This window comes from Xiphophorus maculatus, chromosome 24 (assembly GCF_002775205.1).
Source record: "Xiphophorus maculatus strain JP 163 A chromosome 24, X_maculatus-5.0-male, whole genome shotgun sequence".
Classification (NCBI taxonomy): Eukaryota; Metazoa; Chordata; class Actinopteri; order Cyprinodontiformes; family Poeciliidae; genus Xiphophorus; species Xiphophorus maculatus.
In genome coordinates, this window is record NC_036466.1 from 6,432,034 (window position 1) to 6,457,028 (window position 24,995).

At 40.6% G+C, this 24,995-nt stretch overlaps 4 protein-coding genes across 8 annotated transcripts; all 4 read right to left on the minus strand.

Moving 5' to 3' along the window:
• Nucleotides 1-561: 561 nt before the first annotated feature.
• On the minus strand, nucleotides 562-5,394 carry retreg2 (reticulophagy regulator family member 2). Its single transcript, XM_005807976.2, has 9 exons — nucleotides 5,076-5,394; nucleotides 4,612-4,715; nucleotides 3,534-3,564; nucleotides 3,199-3,328; nucleotides 3,022-3,106; nucleotides 2,318-2,455; nucleotides 2,102-2,199; nucleotides 1,529-1,664; nucleotides 562-1,364 (listed from the first exon to the last, which is right to left on the minus strand). Exons 1-9 carry the CDS (start codon nucleotides 5,327-5,329, stop codon nucleotides 646-648), a joined length of 1,695 nt encoding a protein of 564 aa, XP_005808033.1. The 5' UTR covers nucleotides 5,330-5,394; the 3' UTR covers nucleotides 562-645.
• A 1,202-nt stretch (nucleotides 5,395-6,596) lies between these two features.
• LOC102230238 (5'-AMP-activated protein kinase subunit gamma-1-like) lies at nucleotides 6,597-10,470 on the minus strand. 5 transcript variants are annotated; one of them, XR_002752369.1, is made up of 13 exons: nucleotides 10,336-10,470; nucleotides 10,207-10,246; nucleotides 9,972-10,072; nucleotides 8,802-8,883; nucleotides 8,660-8,718; nucleotides 8,286-8,346; nucleotides 8,148-8,202; nucleotides 7,931-8,057; nucleotides 7,632-7,797; nucleotides 7,507-7,544; nucleotides 7,269-7,415; nucleotides 6,991-7,182; nucleotides 6,597-6,766 (listed from the first exon to the last, which is right to left on the minus strand). XR_002752369.1 is itself a non-coding variant. In XM_023329484.1 (12 exons), exons 1-12 carry the CDS (start codon nucleotides 10,351-10,353, stop codon nucleotides 7,066-7,068), a joined length of 966 nt encoding a protein of 321 aa, XP_023185252.1. In that variant the 5' UTR covers nucleotides 10,354-10,470; the 3' UTR covers nucleotides 6,597-7,065. The 5 variants fall into 5 exon arrangements, 4 of the variants coding, with proteins under 4 accessions (XP_023185252.1, XP_005815661.2, XP_023185251.1 ...); XM_023329484.1 differs by having other exon boundaries at nucleotides 6,597-7,182; nucleotides 7,931-8,027; nucleotides 8,301-8,346; XM_005815604.3 differs by having other exon boundaries at nucleotides 6,597-7,182; nucleotides 8,301-8,346.
• Nucleotides 10,471-11,660: 1,190 nt separating this feature from the next.
• On the minus strand, nucleotides 11,661-14,660 carry cnppd1 (cyclin Pas1/PHO80 domain containing 1). The gene is made up of 8 exons (XM_005815603.3): nucleotides 14,458-14,660; nucleotides 13,921-14,023; nucleotides 13,569-13,650; nucleotides 13,362-13,482; nucleotides 13,117-13,245; nucleotides 12,967-13,028; nucleotides 12,663-12,780; nucleotides 11,661-12,567 (listed from the first exon to the last, which is right to left on the minus strand). The coding sequence occupies exons 1-8, from the start codon at nucleotides 14,518-14,520 to the stop codon at nucleotides 11,953-11,955; spliced, it is 1,293 nt and encodes a 430-aa protein (XP_005815660.1). The 5' UTR covers nucleotides 14,521-14,660; the 3' UTR covers nucleotides 11,661-11,952.
• Nucleotides 14,661-15,614: 954 nt separating this feature from the next.
• On the minus strand, nucleotides 15,615-23,786 carry abcb6 (ATP binding cassette subfamily B member 6 (Langereis blood group)). The gene is made up of 20 exons (XM_023329481.1): nucleotides 23,516-23,786; nucleotides 22,521-23,038; nucleotides 21,228-21,368; nucleotides 20,808-20,997; nucleotides 20,639-20,731; nucleotides 20,350-20,542; nucleotides 20,144-20,265; nucleotides 19,598-19,707; nucleotides 19,414-19,479; nucleotides 18,657-18,782; nucleotides 18,502-18,578; nucleotides 18,358-18,421; nucleotides 18,198-18,283; nucleotides 18,058-18,115; nucleotides 17,866-17,970; nucleotides 17,297-17,471; nucleotides 17,065-17,177; nucleotides 16,887-16,981; nucleotides 16,631-16,699; nucleotides 15,615-16,546 (listed from the first exon to the last, which is right to left on the minus strand). The coding sequence occupies exons 2-20, from the start codon at nucleotides 23,034-23,036 to the stop codon at nucleotides 16,387-16,389; spliced, it is 2,559 nt and encodes an 852-aa protein (XP_023185249.1). The 5' UTR covers nucleotides 23,037-23,038; nucleotides 23,516-23,786; the 3' UTR covers nucleotides 15,615-16,386.
• Nucleotides 23,787-24,995: the final 1,209 nt, after the last annotated feature.

Below are 24,995 nucleotides of genomic sequence, written 5' to 3' on the forward strand. Positions count from 1 at the left end.
AATTCAAGCTTCTAACTGTTCTCTTTAAGAAAAAGAGAACAGTAGTGTTATTCTAACTTAACAAAAAGAACAAGACTGACAAAACTCTTTCCCATGATGAGTAAAACCTCTGACTAGCACTGAATATCAAGGGGAACATTTAGGGATTTTACCTGAACATGTTATAACTTTAAACTTTTCTACAAAGTGCTGGCTGCTTCCCACCTGTAAGACTGGAACAATTTTCCAACTTGAGCTAATTTAATGCCAGACTTTGCATCAATTACGGGTTAATCAGAACCAGCTTTTAATTTTTAAATTAAAGGATATTGGGAGTAGCAACGAGAATAGAAGAAGTTTGACTGTAAACACACTAGAATGGGTAATTCTTAAATAAGATATCCCATTATATGTCCCCTTTAAAAGGTACAGTAGAGTTTTGTTTTACTGAATGGAGTCTCACTAGTAAACTGCAGGACTAATGCATTTATATATATAGATAGATAGATATACATATCTATATCTACATATATATATCTATATATATATATATATATAGATAGATAGATAGCGAGAGAGGGAGAGAGAGAGACATATATATTTGGGTTTTTTATGGATATGATGTACAAATAAAAACAAAAGCAGATGGAAGGGGGACCAGTGGGGCTATGACTGTGGTTGCTGAGGTGCGTCTGGATCTGCCCCTGCCCCCACCACCTCTGTGTCCAGACTCTCGTCCTCCTGCTCCAGTTCACTTTGGTCCAAAAGCTCAAAGTCCTCTTCCTCAGTTGCTACTAGAGTGTCATCCGGGTACTCTTCGCCAGCTGCGCTTTCCGTTGTCGTAGCCCCGTCCTCCGGGTCTCTGTCCGGATCCGGGACTCCCACTGTAGTTTCGGCGGACTGGCTGGGTGACTCCAGAGCGCCCGGTAGGGTTTCAGTCGGGAGGAAGTCGGCCAGGGAGGGATCCTCGCCGGAGCGCAGCAGTGCCGACAGTGTGTTCTGCACAACGGTGGAGATGGCCGTGCTCACTATCTCCTCGCTCAGAGCCTCCAAGGAGCGCTGCGTGCCCTGACTCACCGCCGCCTTCGCCTCCGCCTCTTCCCTTACCCCCGCTGCCGGCAGGGCACCCTCCTCGCCCCCCGGTGGCCGTCCGTGTCCGTTGAAATGCGTGTTCACAAAGTGCAGAGGCGACGCTAGATGCTGGATGAGGAGCGTGGCGGGGCTCAGCGGTTCCTTCTCCGACTGGCCGCCATCGCCCTGAGCTCGCGGGGGGAAGTGAAGCAGACTGTGCTCTATGGAAGGGAACTCCTCAACGGAGGGGAACTCAGGAAGATCCCGCAGGTAGGCCTCCTCCGGGTCACTGTGGAAACTCTGCTGGTCCAGGTCTGGATCAGAGAAGTGACACAAATCTCTCACTACTTAATAAAATTCTACCAACCTGATTTTTAGTTCCTCCTTAGAAGCAAACATATCTTTCTTTGTCAGAATAATTGATGTATTAATTAATTACTAAAATAATTGCAGAGCTGACTGAAGGAGTCAGACTTACCTTCAGAGAAATCAGTTAGTTGAGGCGTGGTGGCTCTAGAGACCGGGAAGCCTCCGCTCTCCAATATTGACGCTTCTTCATCTGACAGTTCAGAGTCTGTGATGGCCATTGCCAGAGCTGTCGTTTTCACATCCACCTTGCAATAACATGAGCAAAAAAAAAAAGAAAAAGAAAAAAAGTTAGTTGAAGTTTAAATGTGAATCTCGTCTTCGCCTTAAACTTTTGACGGAAAAAAAGAAAATACTTCTTCTGTGGTGACGCCGGGTTGCAACATCAGTGAGACTTAAAGTAAATGAATCCAGGAGCTCAAACAACTGCTAAGCACTCTGAATCTGATCTAGGAAGAATCCTGAAACTAATTACAACACATGACACCTTCACACACCTTCCAGGTGCAGGAATGTAGTAGTACTTGAAACACTCGAAATGAAGACACTCACTATACCCCTAAATTTCACAATTGAGTTGATTTCAGCATAAAATATATCCAAGTTCCACTTTTCTCCTGCTTCCTTTAACAATCATCTATATATATATATAAATATATAGCTTCTGTGTAGTATGAGTCCATACCGTTGGAGCAAAACAGGACAATTCTTCCTCCTCTTCCTCGCTCTCACTTTCTGTTTCTGCTCTGGGCTCACCCCCCTCCTCCAGCTCCTTTTTTACCTCTGTGGAAAAAGTATTTACACACATAAATGCAATAAATAATATATGATACTCTATCAGAAAAGAGTAAAAAAAAAGAAAAGAAAAAAAGTTAACCGTTATATTGTAACAAACACTCACTCCTCTTGTCGTGCTTCCGGTGCTCGGTGTCGCCCTTCATGCTGTAGTCCAGTTTCATCAGGATCGGCTCCAAGCCGGTGTACATCCTCTGGATCAGCTCATGATACACCACCAGGGGCCACAGCAGCACGCTTAGGGCTGAGAATAGGCACACATGAAGAAAAAACATTGACAGATTTATTTTTAAAATGGCTTTCTGTACACAATGAATAAAGCAAGATGCTGCAGAGAAGGGAGGGAAATGCCAACAGCGCCTCCTGAATTTATAACAACCCCTGATAAAGCCAAGTAAGCAGCTTCTTATTGATTTACTGTGCAATTAAGGCAAGTGACTATTTTCACAAAGCTTATGAAAACTGACACACGTTTTAGTTTGAAGGCATGTTTGCTTGTTTTTCCATTTAGAGGAGAAGATACGAAATACGACCTCTGTCATATATATGACTAAAGTTCCTAAACACTCTCACAGTGGGTTTCTAACACATCTTTACCAGGGGTGAAAATAAAAGTTGACAGAAATGTATAATAAGTGATCTATAAGGAAATCAGCAGTTTAAAAGCTGCATTGTACACATAATGTTTTTTTTCTATTAACAGGATTGTTATCAACACTGCATTTACTCATTATCCTGCAGGCGGTTCGTCACGACAACCAGACAGCTCGACTGTGTTTCTGCATGACAATTAGACCCAAAATGACTCACCTATGATATATGAAATCATGATTCCTGGCACATAATGTCCAACCAGAGAGAGTACAAAGCAGCCGCTGCACATCATCACACAGAACTGGGAAGCAGAAAAATGATTTTATAACCAACGTTTTTATAATTATTTACACAAATTCCCTTGGTTAAAATGGACTGAGTGTCTGTGCGCACCCTTCCATGGTTTCTGCGTTTGTACTGCAGCGTCTCCTGCAGATACAAGCAGCAGGTCAGGTAGCTCTCGGCGAGGTGGTGGCTGAGCTCCGGGACGCTGAGCAGATGATGCTCCGAACTCAAAGTTGGGCTTTAATTGAAAAAAAAAGAAGGCGTGCAAAGAAAGAGGAAATTAACACCTGTGCAGAAAATAAATCTGCCTTAACCTGCAGCCTGAAATATGAACGAACTAAGCCATCATCTTCATGCACTGACAGAAGCGGAGGACGAAAACGAAAAATTGTTTTCTAAAAGGAAAAACTGAAAACACACAGAAAACGTGATTTTAAGCAGACCTTTGTGCAGGTTCAGCCTCAGCATGTTGGACTGTAGGGATAAAGAAGAAACACGTCTTAATTTTACAGATAGGTGCATTCGAAGTTATTTTTATCCAGATTTCTTATTTTCAAATCAGAAATCAAGAATCATTCCTTTATCTTAGTACAACGCTGCCTTAATCCGGTGCATTTAATATGATTCATTGTTAGATAAATAATTTATTTTTAACAAACACACTTCTTAAATTCAATTACACTAAAGTCACAGTGGTGGACTCACAATGCTCTTCAAAGGACTCTTAAATCCAGTCGTAGGGTGTCGGTTTAAGACTCTAAGCTTTCACACTTATCCTCCACCCTCAACTTCTTCCTGATCACAATTATCGAGACTTTATGAACTCAAATTAAAGCTGGAGATTTCAAAATCAGGATTTTATTTTTTGTCTTGCATGCTTTTACTACATGTTTCTCTCTTTTAGATATGGGAATTACATAACTACAGTGGATTATAAGCATTAACTACTGGAAAGGAAAAACTTCAAAAATGATGACAAGTCCCAGTTAATTAGTTTGCGCAATGATCCCATCAAGTCTTTGCGCTTGCATTTTTTTTTACTTTCGAACACTTCTGAGGTGCAACCATGGCAAGGAAATATTGTTTTTACAGCTGATTAGACACTCCAAAGTTTAAAAAAAAACAAACTTTTTAAAAACTTGACCCACGACCTTAACGTCCAGAGGAGTTGAAAAGGATGTTTCATGCATTGATCAGAATGAGCAAGGATCATATCTCTAACGTCTCTCTTCCACAATACATGAGACTCTCATACAGATCCTTCCAACCCACAGCATCACCTTCCATAACTCTTGAAGACATGTGGATGATATGAGTTTCGACAACATTTAATTGAGATGATACAAATTCTATCACCACAAATTTTCCGCAATGTGAAAAATCTGGACCCTTGACATCCGCCTGAGGTTCCAGGCCATTACCCAGATAAATTATTGCCTTGTGGAGTATGAACACAGTGAAACAGCCTAGAGCCAGGTCCAAAAGGCCGCCAGTAATAACAGTAGTTACACCTGAGCTCACCTGTAATGACGGGTAACTTGGGCTTCCATCTCTCCAGCAGCATCAGGCCCAGCAGGGACACACTCAGTAGGAACAGGGGCCGCAGGGAAGTGGAGGATAGGAGCCTGTGGAGCCAAAAACAGATCCTTATAACTTGCTGATGCATTAACGATGTCGGTGCCCAGCGAGTCTGACACGGACAGCTGGTCCACAGCTCCGACACGCAGCAGGACAAGAAATGTCTGTTTGAGCAGCAGCAGGTGTTTCATTAGGAAACAACTTATTTATTTACACAACAGACACGGCTAAAGCTTTCCGTGCTAACTGTATTTAAATTACAAGCTAAGTTAGCATTAGGCTAAAGACGTGGGATTAGCTAACTTCACTTGACATTTATTCGTGCTACCTACGCTGACACCAGCTTAAAATGCGATTAAAAGATGTTTTATTGCTAAAACGTGGATAAACAGAGACTCATTCGTTACCAGAATAAAGTGTTAAGAGTCAGGGCGGCTGAGAGGCTATACAGCGGCCTCTCCCAGACCAGCAGCCTCTGCACCCACAGCAGCAGGGGCTCGTACGGCGATAGCCAAGCTTGGAGACATTCCCGCAAGCGGTCGAGCTCCGGGTTCCCGTCCCCGCACGCCTGCTCCGAGGTCCCGGCAGGGAACAGGTCCTCCAGGCCGACCGAAGAGGAGGTTAACAAGGGGCGTTTTGTGGCCTCCTCTCCGCTCGCCATGTTTTTCCCCCACTTTTGTTATGTTGTTTTGGAGATCACGGGGTATATGGAACGGTCGCTGTCAAGACAACGCGCTAAATGAAAAGTTACAGCTTCCGAATGACTCCTTCAAAATAAAAGACACTAAAGCTAAACTTAAGAAAAGGTTCTTATGCTGGCAAGATGCTTTAAACGTATACAAATTCAAAAGTAAATCTACGGAAGATACGGAAGAGAATTAGGGCCACTGAAAAAAAAAAATTATGGCCCAGAAAAAAAAAAAAAAAAAAAATCTCTGAATTCTCATGTAAAAAAAAAAAAAAAAATTCAGTGTCCGGAAAAAAAATAAAAAATTCTGTGTCCCATGCGGAAGAGGATTAGGGACAACGAAAAAAATTATTCCGACTTTCTTCCATTAATAAAATTATGGAAGCAAAACAGCATTTATTTACTTACAAATTTTAAAACAGATATGTTTTGTTTTCTTCATAAATTCCAAAACAAAAGGTTAATTGGCAAAATAAATATGCGTTACACATTTTCTTGCTGATATAGATACGATGTATTTAATTGAAATTATATTATTAAATAATCACAAAAACTATTATTATTATTATTATTATTATTCCTTATTTTCTGTGGCAGCAGTACGTGTGGATCTAAAACATGTTTCTTACAATTAGCAGAAATATATTGAAAATTATTTGGACAACAAAAGCAAGATGAATATTTTACATATCACAATTTATTAATTAATAATTTGGCAGTTTGAACCCAGGTAACAAATTTAATTCGACCTTTTTTGTACTACAAAGCAACAACGACACCAGAAGGTTATTAATTAATTAATTAATTTGTTTTTATTAAATTTCCATCTGGGATTAATTGTTAAATTGACTAAAAATAAACACTCAAATATATCACGATGTAATATTCTTTCAAGCAAATGGATCGTTGACATTGTATTTGATTCCCATTTGCTCAAAAACACCTACTTCCGCTGTAGCTTCTTATCATTTCAACTTGACGTCCTTACGGTGGGAGCACAGATGGGCGGCGGCATCATCAGCGTCATCACAGATAAGGGGAAAAAAGGTCACGTGCTTCTTGTTTACCGTGTAAAGTGGGGAAGAGAGTGGTGGGTTAAAGAAAGCAAGAGTGAGGCACCATGCGGTCAGGGTTCCTGCTGGCTGCTTATGACAAAGCAATAAGTCAGCGTGAACATGTCACAAACCCCGATTCAATAAAATAAAATAAAATTTAAAAAAAACGCACGCACACAGCTAGATCTGTTCACATGTATTTAATACAAACACAGGATTACAGCGAGTAAACATATTGATCACGTTGTGCAAACTGAGTCAGTGTGGGGAGCCTCATGAGAAATGGGATTGGAGACACACATCATCTTACTGTAAACGGCACAGCCTGGTAATCTCCTCTCCTTTCATTCATCCTCTAAAAGACACAAATCAACATTGCAAACTACATCTGGTGCATCCCAAACATATTCATACCCTTTGAACGTTTCTATATTTTTCACCTTAGAAATGTAAACATCATCTTAGATCACTTCTGAAGGAGATTGAATAAAAACCATACACCATAGTTATGGTAACTAAGTAAGATGGTGGACGGTTGTTGCTAAGAGTGGAAGGGAGTGGAACGACGTCAGAGCGTACCTGCATTTGCACATTGCCAGACGTCAAGCCTGCAAAGGCAGAAAAGCAGAAAAGAGGAACATCTTTTATTTCCTCCTAGGATAGAAGAGCATCAATCCCTGCAGGTGTAAGGACCAAAGCCTGCAGGAGGTCAGACAGAGAGATAATGCCCTTCACAACGTCCAACCTGTCCACCAGAACCAGCCGGTGGACCTGGAAGAAGAAGAAAAAGTTTTTTGTTTTTTTTAACACCTGATCGACTGACCTGATGGCAAAACACAAGCCTAAACAACACGAACCTCTGCTTTAACTATCCGATCTATGACCGTTTCTAAAGATTCATCTGGATAGCACTTCATCACACCCTCAACGCAACACGTGCGTCCGCGAATGGCTTCCTCCATCGTCATGTCCAGGTTGTTATAGGTCTTCTGGGCTGCCAGATTCTGTTATGGAAAAAAAAAAAGAAGTCGGCAAACAGTGGTCCAGAAAGGCCGAAACCAGAGCCTTAGATCAAATCTTTTCTGCTGTACTCACGATGACATCAAATCTGGAGTAGAGCGCCACCACTTTGCCTGTGAAAACAAGCAGCTGAATGCTGATACAGTCTAAAGAGCCGATAATATCAAGGAGATGTAAAATGTTGGCTTTAAAAAGCATACTTTGCCCATCCACCACAGGGAGCGCTGACACTCGCCGCTCCACAAATATGGACAGGGCTTCATAAAGCGATGATGTTTGGTGGACAGTAGCAATGTTCCTGAACGTCCCTATGCCCAGCTCCTGGACCGGCCTCTTTAGAAATGCAGGCTTGGGCAAGTGTTTTTCCTGAAAATACATCCAGAAACTATAAATCAGTACAGTGCTGTGAAAAAACGTTTTTGTCCCCATCCAGAGTCCTTCTGGTTTTGTTGTTTTATTTCAGAAAATAACAGAAATAACGCAGAGAGAGCTGACTCACAAATATGTGCAGGAACTTGAGGATCCGCTTGTGAGTCAGGATGTGGAGAACGTTTCCCGACTCCGGGTCGATGACAGGCAGTCTGTGGATCTTGTATCTGAGTAAGGAATAGATGGCATCGAAGAGGCTGGACAAGAAAAGGGAACGCAAGAGAGGAATTTGATGCTCTGCGGAAAAGTCCGTGAGAATTTGCTCTAAGAAGAGTTTTTGTTTTCACCTGGCCTGCGGAGAAATACTGATAAGGAACTGAGTTGGAGACTTTAAGTACACATCTAGATTAAAAAACAGGGAGAGCTCAATTTGATATTCATATTTTAGCTTCAAGATAATGTTATTGTTAGTGGTTGTTATTTACTTTGAAGGGAATCACCTCTCCACGTTTCAATCTTATGGCTCTCCAGTCCATACATTTGGACCTTTGGGAGGAAACAAGAGCAAATAAGTAATGCTAACTCTGTCTCCCGCTCTTCCCTTTATGCAACTTTGTTTTACTCTTTGCACCCGCCTTTACAATCCCAGAGTTGAGATGCAATGATGTAAAATGACAATCATCAATTTAAAAAGTAAAACTTACGATCCAAGAACAGAAAACATAAGTTTAAAACAAACACTAACTAAGCAGTTAAATATTAAGTCCTAATTTGTAGATAATGTTTGTGTAAAACAGTGACAAACAACAAAACCTCCACCAATGTTGAGCTACTAAAGTTGTCGTATATTCATGCTCACCATTGGTGACTTGTAATAACAATGGAGTATGTTGATGAAATCAGTAATAGTCAGCATACCTGTGGAAGAAACGGAGTTACACCCCTGTTCTTACACAAACCAACATTAAGCAACACCGTAGACGGGGAAACACAGGCCTTACCCACAAACCTCTGCAACTTGCTGTCCCAGAGCGGCGCAGCCCTCAAGCCATTTGCCACCAGGGCAAAAAAGGCCTTTTTCACCTTTGGAGAGAACAGAACCAAAGTCAACAGCACGTTTGAAAGAGGTGGCATAGAGTGTGAAGCCAGATACCAGCATCACAGTTTAGCTTGAGCAAATGAAATACTTTTATTCCTCAGATCTTAATCTTAATGTGCTGCTTCGGCTGTCAGAACAGGGAAGAAGAATGCGGTCCAACCTCCCTGGGCTGGAATACCTGTTCACGGATGCTAAGCGTTGATGAACATGAAGCAGCGAAATAACTGGATTTTAACTCAGCAGTTTACTGGAAAGCTAAATAGTCAAGCACTTTTTAGTTAAAATGGTACCTGAATGTTAGAGTTTGTATAGAAACAGGGATAACAGGTTTCTTTAATAGCATAATATTATGATATTGATAAAGAATTGATAAACGTCTCCTGTTTTGGTTTGGAATAAAATGTTCAGTGTTCCCAGCTCATTTGCTAATATGGAAATGACAATCTGTTATTACTATTATTATTATTATCATTATTGTATATGGAGTAGCTCTTTTTCTAGACTTTTGTTTACATTTTGTTGTCGATTATTCCCTCTGATTTTGGATGCTGTGCAGCTGGAAGGATTTTTCCTCTTTTTTTTTTACTTTCAGACAGTTGCTATGATATATAACCATGGCAACAATGGTGGCAGACAGAGATTTAAAAGGGAGCAGCAAAAGCAAATGAGGTGGACAAATGAGGTGGATTAGAAGTGCTTGTCAACAACTGACGCTGTCATCCAGGACATTTTACTGCAACCTGAACACTGAGCAACAAGATTGTTACACGGCAACAGACTTCAGTCAGAGGCCTCTTCAGTTTAGCTGCAATACCGACTGCTACTGGAAATCCTTCCTGCCCACAGCATCCTCCTCCACAACGTTTTGAAGAAACTTGGATAATATGAGTTTCAAGAACATTTAATCTTCCTTTGGAATGAATAAAGGATTTTTCATTGAATTCTAAGGATTTTGAGCTTTATGCAGTTCTTAAGCACCCTGATATCAACAAAATCTAACTTTATACGTTATATACGCTTCAGATTGAGAAGCCCTTGCGTCCCCGTTTCTACTGGAAAAGTCTACGCTTACCTGTAATGTTGTATCAAATATGACCAGTTTGCAGCTGATTGGAATGGCGTCGTAGCAAGTGTGACTTTTCATGAAGTTCAGGTAGACTGTGGTATCAGCCTCTAGGAGAACCCACAGCAGTTCATCAGCACGGAGACAGACGTGTGCATACAATATGTGACGCACTACACATACCCCGAAATATACAAATGCCTGCATGTGCACAACTGCAATAGAGCAGTCCTTGTAAACGTACCTCGTTTCTTCACCTTCGGCTCCTCTGGTGAACGCGACACCTACAACACAACGCAAGTATTTTCTAAAGACCTTAAAATCCAACCTCTGTAAATGATCCTTTTCATCGGCAGCTCAGTAGCAAACAAACCTGTGAAAGAGGCTCCATTATCCTGCTTGTCCATGGGAAAGAAAGCAGGTCTCGAATGACAGGTTTGTTACCCCTTCCTACAAACCAGTTGGGTCTATATTAGGAGCTGCAGAGTGGTATGTGTTTGGCTGGTGGTGGCGGAGGAAAGGGGGGAGGGGAGGAGAAAAGGAAGCTGGCATGGGTTCAAGAGGAGGGACTGTCTGGTTTATCCCAAATCTAGACATCTGCTTTCTTGTCCTTCAGGACATTGTGTCCTTCTGCTCCCATTGTCTCTCCTGGATGACCTGCGTAATTTGAGAACATTTATTGAGCAGGGTGTGTTTATTACATGAAATCATGTAAACCACCACTGAGATTGCACCGTTTAGCTTTCAACTCTTCTGACACTGTAACAAGGTTCCCAGGAAGAGAATCAAGCCCACAGCATCACACATCACAGCTCCTCCACCTTACTGCACCAGTAGGACTCAGGTTACTCACGTCATCTCATCAGCTCTGATGACGACTTTAAGTCGCTACAAATACACTGCTTTATATAATAAACGCTGGAATATTAAGAGTTCAACTTCAAATAAATGCAAAGAAGAAAAAAACAAACACTTTTTATAAAAGCATTTATTAATTATGGGTTCATCCTTTTTTTTTTTACACCATTTACAAAATTAAATGTTTTTCTGCTCCAAAATTTATCAAATCCAAACCTTGAATGTATTTTTCCCCCATTCGTTGCTTAATTGCACATAAAAATATGTTTTTCTTTTCCCATGGTGTTTAAATGGAAACAAAGCAGCAATAAAATAAGAAAAACAAGTGGTGTATTTCAGCAAAATGTGCAAATTCCAGGTTGCATAAAAAAACAACAACACTTCAGTTAGCCTTCTAACATGTTGGACACAGAGGCAATAAACCTGCTACAAAACCCATAGAGGCCAAATCTTCCAACACTGACCATCAACGGGGATTATTACCAACATGAAATATGGTGCATAAGAGAAGGAAACGCTAAATATTGTAGAGGAAACAGCATGTCTTTAATCTCAATGAAACAAGTGACAGGTGCATTTGGATATGCAGATAAAGCTTCCACTCAGTAGTCTACTTCCACTTTTTGACACTTTCCTCTGCAGGTACTGAACCCCCACTACTTACCCTGAACAAAACAAATCAGTGCTTGCAGCAAATTTGACCAAAATCTGACCCAAACTGATACAGGAACAAACAAATGGTAACACAGAGTACGCATGAGCAAAGTGAAAACTTAGGAAACAGCCCATGCTGGTTAAATTCGTCCTCCTTGTAAAGCTAGTAAAATAAGCGCTCGCTGGAAAGCTTTCTTGTAGATATGCTTAGCAACCTTTAAACAAATACGCTAACCTCTCCGATCAGACACCATCTTTTGTTTTGTTTTTTTTACCATGTATTAGTCAAGACATTCAGAAGAAATCTTGTTCATCCCAATATGAAAAAGCAGATTTGTCACCCTTAAGAGCGCCTCAGTAAAAATAAAAGTGCCACTTTGCGTCTGCATTCGTAACAAGATGACAGCGGTGAGTCATGAAAACAAAAGCTTTTACGGTTTCCAGGGATGTTCCCAGCATGACAACGGGTGACGCCTCTCTAGCCGGGAACAAGCAGAGCCTCAGGTCGGCACGGCAACAGATCTACAGTTGGAAACGCCCCAAAGTGTGAGTCCAGACTTGATCCTGCGGCTCCCATCAGGCCGGAGGAAAGCCACGTCGACTGAGAATGGGGTTTGACAGGACCGTGGCGAGGGAGTGCCGAGGTGTTTCGAAGTACACATTGAAGATGAGGAAGGTTTGGAAGACAGCCGGAACAGTCGAAGGAAGAAGACGGCCAGGCTCGGGGAGATTCTGCGTCGGGATCTTTGACAGGAGGCACGCGGCTCACAGAGGCCAGCAGAGAACCCCAGACACACAAAACAGAGTTTTTTGCAGACCCTATCGGGGAATCGTTCTGTCTGTGTTGCTGGCTGATTTCAAGCAAAGTGGTTTGACTGTTCAGTGACTTATTGGTCAGAACACAACATGGCGGGCGGTGGGCCAGCGTGGCTGCTTCTGGGCTGAGACTGGGGGTCTGGAGGAGGCCGATTTCGTTTGGCGAAGGAGGCGCGGATTGGTCGGCTCTGCACAGACTGAGCTGGTGCACAACAGCACTGCTAGCAATAAGAGCGGCTACACCAGTCAGATACACCAGGCTGAGCATACAGGACACCTAAAAACACACATGGGAAATATAAATTTACTCTCTTTGCATTAAAAGCCTCTTCTGTTTTGACTCCACTGTTCCCTTCTAAACAGGTTTCTAACCTTTAGAAAGTGCTGATAGATGGCAGCGAGGGCGTGGCTCCATGCGGAGTGATCCAGCAGCACACACAGGTCAGTGTAGGTGAACCAGCCACGTCTCATTCCTTGCTTCTCCGCAATGCTGCAAACAACAGTCACCCCCAAAAACTGTAATGAGTTCATGCTTCTGCAATCTTTACTTACGGCTCAACAAGAAGTAAAACATTCAAAAATGTCACAATAAATTATAACCTAAACTGATATTAACTTTACTTACTGAGAATGACACTTTTTTTTTTTTTACATTTTAAGATTAAAATGTACACACCTGGTTTCCAGGTGGCGGAGTATATCAAAGACGTCCTTTGGCTCTGTGAAGAGGCTCCACTCCTGGGGAATAAAAACACGAATCAAGATAAATCATACATACAGAAAAACAGGAACACACACAGACACACACACACCATGTCTCACTTACAATGGCATTCAAGAAACTCATTTCCAGGTTGTTGATCGTTTGGACATCCAGTTTCCCAGCTGCTCCCCACTCATCATTAAAAACCTCCTCTTCCTCACCTTCGTCATAGAGGTATTTGCTGGCAACCATCTGGAAAACAATCAGAGAGAACGTTTAAAATTGCCTGAAAATTCACACACGCTATTAATAATGCTACTTCGTATTTATAACGACACATGACCCCCCCCAGCCTTCGACGTGCATACCATCGAGATCAGGAAAAGGTCAGATGAGGAGATCTTTTGCAGGTACTCGGGGTTTCTGTGTCGGAGTCTTTCTATGTAAACCAAAGCCAGCATCATGGCACACGGAGAGATGCAAGCCTCCCTAAGCCAAGAGAGAAATATGTTTTAGTACAAAACGACAACAGGCTGTAATACTTGGAAACAAGTCATATTATGGAAAGAACTAACCTTGCAACATGAGCAGCATACTTCTTCTGGAGCTTTCGGATTGGACTCGGGGCAGACTTTTGGAAGATTTCAACAGCAATATCTGGAAGCACAAAATCAATATGATGGCCACTAATGACATAAACCAACGTGCAATTGCAAAATAGCACACAATAAACCTAACGTTATAATAATGTTAGAAAATAATGAGTTTTGAGATGAGTCGTTTTTGGTATTAGTTTAGACTAATCTAGATGTAGTTTGAAGAGTCCAGGTATTCTGGGGAAGACTAAAAACGCATGGTAGGTAAAAATATGGAATTTCCCTTTTGCAAGCCTCGTAAGTATGCCTGATGCTAAGCCTCAACACTCACCTGTAACAGGGCAAGAAAGGGCATCTAGTGAAACATCTTTGTCCAGGCCATAGTACAGTCTTTTTCTCACTCGCTCGCTCAGTTTTTGGTGTCCAGGAAGAAACTGCAATAAGAGCATAATGTTTTATTCAATGCAAAATGACAAAAATCATCACTTAAAAAGCACAAAAACAGCTTAAAGTCGACATTAGTTGATAAAGCTAATGATTTAAAAAAAATATCTGTTCCCTTTACACCGCAGCAGTGTAGAGGAAGCTGTAACAATTAACCACAACCCAGAGTCTGTCGCTAGTTAGCGTGCTAGGCTAACAGCTAATAAACACCCATTACCCGCCAAGAAATACCAGTTACAAGATTATGGCATGTTGTTTTTAATTTTACAGCAATAATTAGTGTTAAATTTGAGTCCAAACTTGTTGAATAGCAGTTTCGCAATTTTATCTCCTGCCATATAAGGCAATCCGCGTTATATGTCACTCACATCGGCAAGCTAACGAGCTTAGCATCTGCTAGCATGACTCTAGCTCATCGACATACCGTGAACTCCTGGAAGTCCGAAAACTGAAACGTGTTTTCATTAAATAACGCGTCGAAATCCATAGTTACTGTAAATTACACATCTGTAGGTTGAATTTGGAGGAGAAATAAAGTCTGCTCGGCCTGGTGCCTCCTCCCTCCCAAGCTTAACTTGGCTTGAAAACACGCCCTGACAGAAAACAACCAGTGACGACTAAACCGCCTGGTGTTGTGTTTGCTTTCGTTTCAGGCAAATTGAGGAGTATCGACGGCAGGGGGCGCTGCGTACACATGAGTACGGAACCCAGAACGTACAGAAATACTTCTTCTTCTTCGTATCTATAATGGCGGATCGCAAGCAACTGTAAGGTGCATACCGCCACCTACTGTGGCTACATGAGTGTGTAGCAACATTACTTTACATCTATTAAATTCTATTTTTTAACTTTGTATTCTGAAGATAAATAATGATTTCCTTATTTTTTTTATTGTACTTTTTATTCTTTTATTGTCTTTGCTTTCCTTTGTATGTAATCTGGACTCTGAGTCTGTAATAAAATCTATCTATCTATCTATCTATCTATCTATCTATCTATCTATCTATCTATCTATCTATCTATCTATCTATCTATCTATCTATCTATCTATCTATCTATCTATCTATCTATCTATCTATCTATCTATCTATCTATCTATCTATCTAAATCTGTAAACATCCACTATGTTTCCTTCATTTCCTAATATTCCTTTAAGTCCATTCCTGTCATGTCCTTCCAACCATTCTTCTCAATTTCTCCCTTTCAGGTTCATGTTTTGCAATTCATCAATACATGTTCTATTTCTTTTTTTCCACATCCTTCACATTTATTATTTTTTCTCCCTATTAAGACATAAAATATAATTTAAATAGGCATGACCTGCTTTTACCAAAATACTTTCTGACCTCTGTGCTTATGTATTTTAATATTAAAGTTAGGTTTTTACAAATTTGAGTTTATTATATGAAGAGATATTCAGAAACTATTTTTTATTTCAACGGCCAACACCCACAACAAACTTCGAAGCGCATCACATTTTTTTTCTTAAAGCTTAAAATCCTTATCCTTCAGTAATTATTTAAGGTAATACATTCTCATTAAAATCTAATGGAAATTTATGTTTTTCATTTAGAGCCCAGAGATTGTGAAAAATATTTTTATTGTATATAATACCAAGGCAAACGCTTCTATAATTTCCACAGAACCAAGTATACATTTTCATATCCACAAGTCAGAAATTGGAGAAAAAAAAAGAAGAGTTAAAATAACACAGATCAGCACAAAGTGTATGTTTACATTTCACATACTGAGAACTAATAGTTGTGTTGGTGTGTATTCTGACGGTGTGAAACGGTTGGTACAGCAGTAGTCATGCATGACTTTTTCTGTAAACCATTATGAGAATAAAGCAATTATTATATCCCACTATGCTAAACTGATTGAATTGTACACTTAAAAAGTTTTACCTTAACATTGTATATGCAGACAAATAAAAGAAAATTCCTGACAGCGTGTAGTTCACCCCATTCTCATTCATAACAGTCGCACTGAGTTATTCATTTCTTGATTAAGGTGAATGGTTCTTTAATTTATTCCCTTTCCATGCCCTATCGACATGCCATGTTGATAGGGCGTACCGTAAGCTCATGTACGCTCTACATGAGCTTACGGTAGAGCTCATGTAGAGCTTTAACATGAGTGTGTATTTCTATACATTTGATAGTAGTGTCATATCCTCAGTTCTTTAAAGGCACCTTCCCTTTTCTACCTGACCTGACATTGCATGGACATTTCCTAAAATAAATAACATCACCACGTCATTCAGTGTTCTCAGTATAACTTTTAAATAAAGCATCAACTCTGACAAGTAGAGTACAAAAACACACTTTGTTGTCTCAAGCAATAAATACATTCAATGTCCTTGATGGGCTGAAGAGGTGGACGGTGGCTGTAGTTTCTCAGACTTGCGATCTTTTGCTTCGGTATCTGAGGAGGAATCTGAGTCGTGGGCCTGCTGTTGCTTCAGCCACATGTCTGCATATAGACCTCCTTTGGACAGCAACTCGTCATGCCTTGGAACGAGAAAGGGTTGACATTTAATCCCGATTCAGGGAAAGTTGCTCCACATTGGCGACAGGATCAGGGGAGAAACCTACCCTCCTCGTTCAGCGATCCGACCCTCACTGATCACCAGGATCTGATCCGCTCCAATGATGGTGGACAACCTGTATATTTTGTTTAAAGCAAGGGAGTGCATTAGTGCCAAAAATAAAATTTGATTGTTTGAAAAATGGGTGGATGAATGGAACTTTGAGACAAATAAAGCCAGGGCAATACTTTTTTGTTTCCCTATCTGTATCCAGACATGAAACATACACGAGTCAGACTCTGATTTCTGCGTTTTCCTCTTACCTGTGCGCTACGACGACGGTTGTGCGATTGGTGCAGACTTTGGCCAGAGAGGCCTGGATGTTGCGCTCTGTCTGCGTGTCCAGAGCCGATGTTGCCTAAAGAGAAACTCGGTTATAAAACTACAGACTTCTTCTGGTATTTTATTCAAGGTGATTTTAGTATAACCTTGCTCTGATACCTCATCCAGCAGGATGATCTGAGGTGCCTTCAGGATTGTTCTGGCAATAGCAACCCTCTGCTTCTCACCTCCACTCAGCTTCAGACCTCTCTCACCCACTTGCGTGTCATAGCCTGCAAATACCACAACATGGTGAAAACAAGTAGAAAAAAAATAATATTTTTTCAAATTACTCATAAAGCAAAGAAGGAAATAAGGGGAGGAATTGTAACCTGCCAGCTCAACGGGTTACCTTCAGGGAAAGTCATGATTTTATCATGTATGTCTGCAGCTATGGCTGCCTCCTCCACCTCGCGGTCGGATGCAGTGATGCGACCGTAGCGAATGTTTTCCCTGATTGTGTCATTGAAAAGCACCGTATCCTGAGGAACCACACCGATGTGCGCCCGGAGAGATGTTTGCTTCACCTGAGGAAACAGAAGGCAATGACAACTGAAGTGTGTAGTCATAAACTACAGTTAAATTAAAGCACAGACTCTGTGTCAGGCCACAAATTCAAATGAATTCAAATTCAAGCTGGTGGGTTTGCTCACACTTATGTCAAGATTTGACATTGTGGAATATTTTAATGCCCAGGTTTTGCCTTACATACGTAACTTTGGTCGGCTTTCGGCAGTGATCCTCGCTCAAACTTTCTGCATATTTTTTGAGTTTTACTCGTGCAAATATATGAATTTTGCATGAGTAAATTTACATTTTATTCATGCAAAAGCTGAGATGAAAAGCTGTGAAATTTATTATATTTGCCCTTAAAAGTAGGAAAACATTTTGAAGAATTCTGGTGTCATTCTAGACTCTTACTTTTGAGATATCCTGGCCATCTATGCGAATGCAGCCTCCCTGAACATTATAAAAGCGGAAAAGCAGGCGAATGATGGTACTTTTCCCAGATCCTGATGGTCCAACCTTAAAAGGAGAGCAAAAACAAGAAATCATAAGAGAGCACATGAAATATATTAATAATGAGAAATTCCCTATTGAAATTCACCGTACCAGTGCAACAGTCTGTCCTGGAAGAACAGTGAAGGACACATTCCTGAGAATTTCCTTTCTGCAAAAATGATCAAAATCCTTTAGTATTTTTAGACTTTGTACTCAACTTTACACTAAAATGAAAGCAAATGTGAACAAACCCATTGGTGTAGCTGAAGTGGACACTGTCAAACTCCACTCTTCCCAGTTTGAACTGCAAACTTCCAGCATTAACTTCGTCTTTCACCTGCAGAAAACATGCAGAACATTTAGAAGAAACGCTACACCACCGATCCAAATGCTCTGCAGTTTCAAACATACCTCCTCTTCTTCCTCAAACAGCTTGAACATGCTTTCCATGTCGATGAAGGAATTTTGGATCATTCTGCAGGAAAAAATGGCAAAAAAGTATTTTACAACAGTTTCAGAAGGACATATCTAAGCCCAGTAGAGCCTCATTTTTACCTGTAGTAGGTTCCAAACCAGTTGAGAGGGGTGTAAAGCTGGATGATGTATGTACCGAAGAGAACAAAATCTCCCACCTAGAATCAGAAGGCTGCCATTGTCACAGTAAGAAGAGAAATACATCAGAACATGGCGAGAATAAACCGATTTAGCACCTGAAATTTCCCCTCTGTAACAAAATAGGCACAGAGTAAAGAGCCGGCCAGCAGTCCAGATCCGATGATGATGTTCTGGGTTTGATTGAGTAAGGCAAGGGACGCCTGAGTCTTCCACTCTGAAGCCTAAAACAGGAGCAGATATGACATGATTAATATAGTCGATGTTATGAGAACGCATAATCATTCTATTGAATCCCAGTTTCAAATACCAAGCTTTTGTTTCTAGTGTAACTATTAAACCAAAACCCTTTGGTCCCATTACAACCGAAACCTTTATTGTGTTTTATTGTGATTAATAAACACAAAGCAGAAAATAAATGTCACCGTCTAGACTTCATCCAATAGAGAATCTGCCCTCTCTCATTTCCTAGACAATTAAAGCTGCTTCAGGTAACTCACAAAATATGCAGACAATAAAACGACTTGTGACAACACTGGGTAGCTAAATCAAAATGGACCGCAAACTTTTCAGAATTAGGTCTGTAAAAAATGTACAAAAATCCTGGATTATTTTCCATTTACCCATAAATAAACCCGACTTTGTGTCCATCACATAAAATCCCAATAAAACACTAAAGTTTGCATGCACAGGCTGTGAAGATTAGCATTGATAGCGATCTTGACAGAAGAAAAACATTCCGTCCGACAGGACTGAACAAAACTATTTTGACTCCCGTCAAAGAAAAACAAAACTTTTCAAAGAAACTATTTTCATCACACTGCTTTGAAAAAGCAGCCACTACCTCAGACATACCTGATACTTCAAGATGGCGTCTTCAAACCGGCCGACCTCGTAGTTCTCTGCATTGTAGTATTTTACCTATTAAGAAGACAAAAGGAGAACAAACTTGACTCAGGGGATTTTAAGGCATACAAATATTTGTTTCATTTTGTTTCGTATCCTAATCATAACATAATCTGCATTCATTTGATTATACCGTTTCAAAGTTCAACAATGAGTCCACGGCTTTGGACTTGGCAGCGTTGTCCTGCAGATTCATGTCCCGTCTGTACTTGGTTCTCCACTCAGTGATGATGATGGTCAGAGCTACAAGACATAAATAATTATAGTCGTCCTAAGCATTCTTTAAGATTGTTTTGGAGATGCAGAGCTGTAAAAAAGTATTTGTTCCCCATGCGGATTTCAAGTTTATGCTTTTCTGCCTCACTATAAAGATTTCAGATCGTCAAACCAGATTTTTAATCAAACATAATCTGAGTAAACATACAAAAAAACCCAACAAAAAACAAATTAAATAGAATCTGTCTGGCAAAAAGATCTCAAAAAGCAACACAACATGCTCTGATATAAAAATTAAATTCCAATGTGGCTGAATTAAAACAATTCTGCTATGAAGAGTGAGCTAAAACTGGCAGGAGCAGTTATTAAATTCAAGGGGCAAATGCTTTTTCATAGTAGTTTAATTTCAGACTCTGTAGCCACATTTCATTGTCATGGTTACGCTTCAACATGCAGCACTTACTGAGGTATAAGGTCATGCAAATGAAGACGATCAGGCCGAACCAGGCGTTAAAGTTAGTGACGAAGTAGATGATGGAAATCACAATATCAGCGATGGTTGGAAAGATGCTAAACACAATGTAGCTGTGAAAAAAACAAAAAGATTTATTTTAGTTGGGTTTTTTTTGGTTGGTTTTGGTTTATTTCACGGCGTGAACAAACACAGACCTGAGCAGGCTGTTGATTGACGACGTGCCGCGGTCGATGCTCCTCAGCACATCGCCGGTTTTGCGGCCCAGATGCCAGCGCAGCGAGAGCGAGTGCAGGTGGGCGAACAGGCGGACCTGCACCACCCGATTGGTGAACTGCTGCACCCGGATCCAGAGGAACGAGCGCAGGTTGCTGACGAACCCGGAGGCACCTGAAGAAAAGGACGGGCAGGATACAGAAAAATGCATAACAGAATCAGGAAATCTCTGAGATTTTAAACATTTACAAATGTAGAGGTAGCACTCACCTGCTCCCCCACCCTGCAGGAACTTGAGTCCAACATACACACCCACTGTGGACGCCACAGTGTGCCAGCTGCTGCCATCAGTTAACCCATTAACTGTGAAAAAGGGTCACAAAGAAACATGTTCATCCAGCTCAAATCTCACACACCTAAAACACGTGGCTTCACTCACCGATATTTTTATAGTAGATGGGTACAAAGACATTAATAGCTCTCTCCACTCCCAGCAGGCCCAAGCAGAAGAGGACCAGCAGCTGGAGGACAATGTTGCCTCGGGGCCACAAGTAGGGAACCAGCAGACGGACCTTCTTCCTGAACCCTTGCCAGGTTGACTGGTTCTCCTCTGGTCTTCCTAACAGGCTCTAAAAATCAGAAAAAAAAACAAAACATGACATACAGGGCCATGCAAAAGTTCTGACACATAGAACTTGGGCACGTTTTGCAAAAATAATAGTAGAAAAAGTGTCCATCCCTACCCTAAAAAGACTGCTGTGGACTCAGGGGGATGGAACAGAAATGCAGATTTTTTTTCTTTTCTTTTTCTTAAAAAGGTTGAATATCAATTTTTGTTTTGCTGCTCATACTCTCCTACCTGTGTGCTGTTTTCCACGTCCCGCTCGTCTTCATTTATAAGGAGAATGTAGGGTTTTCGGGGCAAACCGGGGGCTTTCAGACCAACGAAGAAGAGCAGCCCGGTGCAGACGTAGCGGATCACCCAGAGAGCAAACTCCACCTGAAAGATTCAACAGCATCTTAAACTACATGGATGATGTAGATGTTTCCTTATCATCTGAATGAGCTTCACATTAGGGCTGAAAGGATTAACGGAATTAATCGTGATTAGCTGATTGTTGAAATAATCTAAATTAGTAAACAATTAATCGTTAACTGGAGTATACAGACTCAAAATAGGCCATTGGCTGAAAGAACATCATCCTCAGAGCGGTAATTAAAAACTACATTTAAAAAGATTAAAACAAAATAACCTTCTTTGTCTGTTAATATGTTCCAATCAGAACATGAAGGAATAGAATAGAATAAAAAAAGAATATATCTTACTGATCCCCCAGGGGAAATGACAAGCTACCCCGATCTTAGGTGTTAAATATTAATAATAGTAATAGTAATTCAATATGACTGAATGTAAATAAATAAAGAAAAGGAATATCGTTATTGCAATTCAAGTAAGTAAATGTTTCCCCCTCTTATTTAAAAAATTAACTGAATTATATGTTTATTTTAATGTTTAAATGTGTTTCTAATATTGTCTAAAATAAGCTTAAGAGGTTAAATGAAAAATTTGATCATTTATTTGATTAATCATCGGAATAATCAATAGAATAATCAATTACTACAATAATAATCAATTAGCTGCAGCTCTTTTTTAATTCTAAGGAGATTCAATAAAAACAAGTGTTTACACAGTAGACAGATAAGCAGGCAACAAATTAGAGAAGCAGCTTTGATTATGAGCTGACTAACTCTGACTCAGCATGGCAGGAGCTGAGTCATAGTTCCCTTTTTTCTTTAAAAAAAGGGGGGAAAAAGGCAGTTGATAAGAGTAGAGATGAGAATCTGAAGGCATGACTCAGCAGAAAAGAGAAACATCTTTCGTCATGTGACTCAGCAGAAAAGAGAAACATCTTTCGTCATGTGCCGTTTGTTTTTAATGCTTTGCATGTTTAGCAGGTTTTGTACCTTGAAAAGGAGTGGCGCACAAAGCAAATACATATCCAACCTTTGGCCTTTTAGACTGACAATGAAAGGAGATTTATCATAATGACCAGATTAAGTGTGACAAATGGATATTACACAAGATTTCAGGTTGTGGACATGCAAAAAAGTAATAAATAAATAAAGTCTTTTCTTCTAGGTTTTGCCTCACCTCTTGCTGACTGGTCTCCAGCGCCCACCACCACTGTGAACTGTACCAGGAGACGAAGGCCAGGTTCTCAGCAGAGAAAGCAAAGGCCCAGAACACCAGCAGGGCGGTGCTGTGACCCCTCGTCCGGTCCATCAGGGGGACCCTACGTCTCTCCACCCAGAGCACGCCCAACGCCCAGGACCATCCCAGCATCGAGAAGGAGCCGTACAGCACCACGTAACCCGGGAGCTCTCCGCCGTCGGCCGCTCGCCACACCAGCCCAGCCAGGAATTGGAGCAAGAGGAGAATGGTGAGGACCAGCTGGAGGCCATAGAGGTGGGAGCGAGGGATGAATTTGGGCTCCATGCGGGTGCCATACTTCTGGTAGCAGATGCAGTGGACGGTGCCGAGGAAGAAGCAGATGGAGAGCAGGATGGTGGAGATGAGGGTGAAGTGGAAGCAGGGGGAGATACCTAAATCCACCCAGGTGTGGGAGATGGAGATGTTTCCCTCACAGTAGCTCTGGATGTACACCATGACTGCAGCCGTGGAGCAAAGATGTAAGAGAAAAACAATAGGAGACAGGTAGTTGATTATTTCAGTCGTTCAATTAAAAAGTGGAACACAAGCAAGATGAAGATCCAATGCAGCTCCAGTGTTTTAACCCACTTATGTTTATTTTTAAATCCCTGTCATGCTGCATTCAAATTCTAATACATAATGTTTGGGTTTTGCCATAAAATTTACAGAAATAAATGCTGACATTTGTAGCATGCTGCGTGGAGGGAAATGTTATATTATATAAGTTTCCTTTTTCTTTCGAAACAAAAAGACACAGAGTAAAGTGCGCAGCATTTCTTCACGAGAGCCGCTTCTATGATAACGTGCATAAAAATATGGAAACAGTTCACATTTAAACTGCGGTATACTGAGAAAAATGAGTAGCAACCGTGCATTTACAGCTCTGCAGATACATTAGACGTCTAGTTTCGCTGTTGTTGATGTATGAACCTTACCTTGCTCGTCCAATTCAGATAATATAGAGTAGATACCGCACTTATCGCCAACAGAGATTAGCCGTCCGGAGGGAAGCTAACCGGTTTGTTGTCGCTAACACCCGGTTTTAAAACTAAACAGCCGTATCAAACTGAAGCTTCAGCTTCTTCTACGCGGTGTTTCTGTCATTGTTGCTCTCAGCCGAGTGGATAGAAGCTCCAACACATTTCGTCCTTGTAGCGTCAGGTGTTGAACAACAGCTCTCCATGACTCCGCAACTGACGTTTACGCAACGACGTCAGACTGCACGGCAGCTACAGCGCCCCCCAGTGGACGAAAACTAAAACGACCCTTTTGAAAAATTTGAATATTATTAAAAGATTTATTTATTTCAGTAAATTAACCCACTAAATCAAACACATTATATAGATTCATTACACTGAATATGTTTTCAAACCTTTACTTCTGTTAATTATGATAATTTTCTGCTTTAAGCGAATGAAAACACAACATTTAAGATTAAAAGATAAGCCCAGAGGTGGATAAAGTACCCAAAAGTACCACTAATTTAGCATATTATTATTCAAATAAATAAATAAAAAAAAAACTAGCTGTCAAAGATGTAAGAGTAAAAAAGTAAAAAGGCTTTTGATGTACTGAGTGATCTGATTTAATATTCTAACATGATTTCATCAGACAGACAAAAAATAATCTGCAAATTCTGCTATTTTAAAAACTCAAATGAAGGTCAATACAAATAAATAACATAAGTACAAAATAACAAATTCAAGAAGAACAAACAGTATGTGGAATTAATTGTATCTTCTTGATTCCTAAATGAGACCACAGGCTTAGCAGACAGGAAATGGCTCTTGTCACTTTATATAAAAGTTATGTGTCTGATGCATTTTTGGTTGAAACGTTTGTTCTTCTTTCAGTGATTGTTAGTTCAGCAACTTCAGGATACAGAAGTTACTCAAGTGTGCAAAGATACTGCAGTAAAAACACTCCTAAAACTAGCTTCGCTTTCAAAAAGTTATAAATGTAAGTAGTTACCTACCTCTGGATAGGGCCATGTATACATCCATCATTTCACAGACTGCTGACTTATCCAAAGTGGAACCAGCTTCTCAACCAAATGATAGACCTCAAACCCCCTAAACTGTGCAATAACAAACCGGTTCAACTGGATAGATGGATATGTTTTTTTTTGAATGCTTTTTGTCTTTACTTGTGTTGCATTTTTTGATTATCTGAAACAGTTAAATGTGACATGACAACAACAACAACAACACCACAGAAACCAAAACCCTTATGGGAAAAGTGAAGGGAATACTTTGTCACAGCCCTGCACTATTTATTCAACAAATAGTTTGTTTTCTATTAATAAAGTTGCTCAATTACAATTAGCACGCCTCGCTTCTCACTTGTTGATCTGCTTTAACAGTAGCACATTAATAAGCAGATCTATAGAATCAGAAGTTGTTTCTGCTTATTGTG

Bases quoted from the DNA above. Each gene is read 5' to 3' on its own strand.
- cnppd1 (XM_005815603.3), bottom strand. From the start codon at position 14,520: ATGGATTTCGACGCGTTATTTAATGAAAACACGTTTCAGTTTTCGGAC. The intron at 13,246-13,361 runs GTATGCACGTCG...ATTGTTTTCCAG, and splicing joins ACCTTTTCCTGATCTCGATG to ATGGTTGCCAGCAAATACCT. The intron at 12,568-12,662 runs GTTAGAAACCTG...GTGTGTTTTTAG, and splicing joins TCTATCAGCACTTTCTAAAG to GTGTCCTGTATGCTCAGCCT.
- retreg2 (XM_005807976.2), bottom strand. From the start codon at position 5,329: ATGGCGAGCGGAGAGGAGGCCACAAAACGCCCCTTGTTAACCTCCTCT. The intron at 2,456-3,021 runs GTGAGTCATTTT...GCCTATTCTCAG, and splicing joins CATGATTTCATATATCATAG to CCCTAAGCGTGCTGCTGTGG. The intron at 2,200-2,317 runs GTGAGTGTTTGT...CTTTTTCCACAG, and splicing joins CCGGAAGCACGACAAGAGGA to AGGTAAAAAAGGAGCTGGAG.
- abcb6 (XM_023329481.1), bottom strand. From the start codon at position 23,036: ATGGTGTACATCCAGAGCTACTGTGAGGGAAACATCTCCATCTCCCAC. The intron at 18,783-19,413 runs GTATGTCTGAGG...CTCCTGTTTTAG, and splicing joins ACGCCATCTTGAAGTATCAG to GCTTCAGAGTGGAAGACTCA. The intron at 18,284-18,357 runs GTATGTTTGAAA...TGTTTTCTGCAG, and splicing joins TGTTTGAGGAAGAAGAGGAG to GTGAAAGACGAAGTTAATGC.
- LOC102230238 (XM_023329482.1), bottom strand. The intron at 8,884-9,971 runs GTAAGCGTAGAC...TTCTCTCCAAAG, and splicing joins TATTTGATACAACATTACAG to GTGAAAAAGGCCTTTTTTGC. The intron at 8,719-8,801 runs GTAAGGCCTGTG...TTTCTTCCACAG, and splicing joins CAAGTTGCAGAGGTTTGTGG to GTATGCTGACTATTACTGAT.